General features: G+C 67.8%; 1 protein-coding gene across 1 annotated transcript in view; it reads left to right on the top strand.

Annotated features, from left to right (window-relative positions):
• The window catches only part of PPARA (peroxisome proliferator-activated receptor alpha), a 20,458-nt gene that overhangs the window by 17,357 nt on the left and 2,551 nt on the right, over nucleotides 1-550 (top strand). The window contains exon 5 of the mRNA XM_012735096.1: nucleotides 7-497. Coding sequence (XP_012590550.1) covers nucleotides 7-497 — 491 coding nt within the window. The remainder of the gene's footprint in view (nucleotides 1-6; nucleotides 498-550) is intronic.

Genomic DNA, 550 nt, shown 5'->3' with positions numbered 1-550 from the left:
CGGCAGCCCTTCGTCATCCACGACATGGAGACGCTGTGCACGGCCGAGAAGACGCTGGTGGCCGAGCTGGTGGCCGACGGCGTCCAGAACAAGGAGGCCGAGGTGCGCATCTTCCACTGCTGCCAGTGCATGTCGGTGGAGACGGTCACGGAGCTCGCCGAGTTCGCCAAGTCCATCCCGGGCTTCGCCGGCCTGGACCTCAACGACCAGGTCACGCTGCTCAAGTACGGCGTGTACGAGGCCATCTTCGCCATGCTGTGCTCCGTGATGAACAAGGACGGCATGCTGGTGGCCTGCGGCCGCGGCTTCGTCACGCGCGAGTTCCTCCGGGGCCTGCGGAAGCCCTTCTGCGACATCATGGAGCCCAAGTTCGACTTCGCCGTCAAGTTCAACGCGCTGGGGCTGGACGACAGCGACCTCTCGCTCTTCGTGGCGGCCATCATCTGCTGCGGAGGTGCGTGGGCCGCGTGGGGCGGGCGGCGGCCGGGTGTGGGGAGGCCGGGCGTCTTCTGTCCTGCTGCAAGACGGGTGCGGACACCCCGGGAGGCGG

This window comes from Condylura cristata, unplaced genomic scaffold (genome assembly GCF_000260355.1).
Source record: "Condylura cristata isolate star-nosed mole 26May11 unplaced genomic scaffold, ConCri1.0 scaffold00004, whole genome shotgun sequence".
NCBI lineage: Eukaryota > Metazoa > Chordata > Mammalia > Eulipotyphla > Talpidae > Condylura > Condylura cristata.
This window is presented reverse-complemented; position numbering and strand designations above follow the sequence as displayed.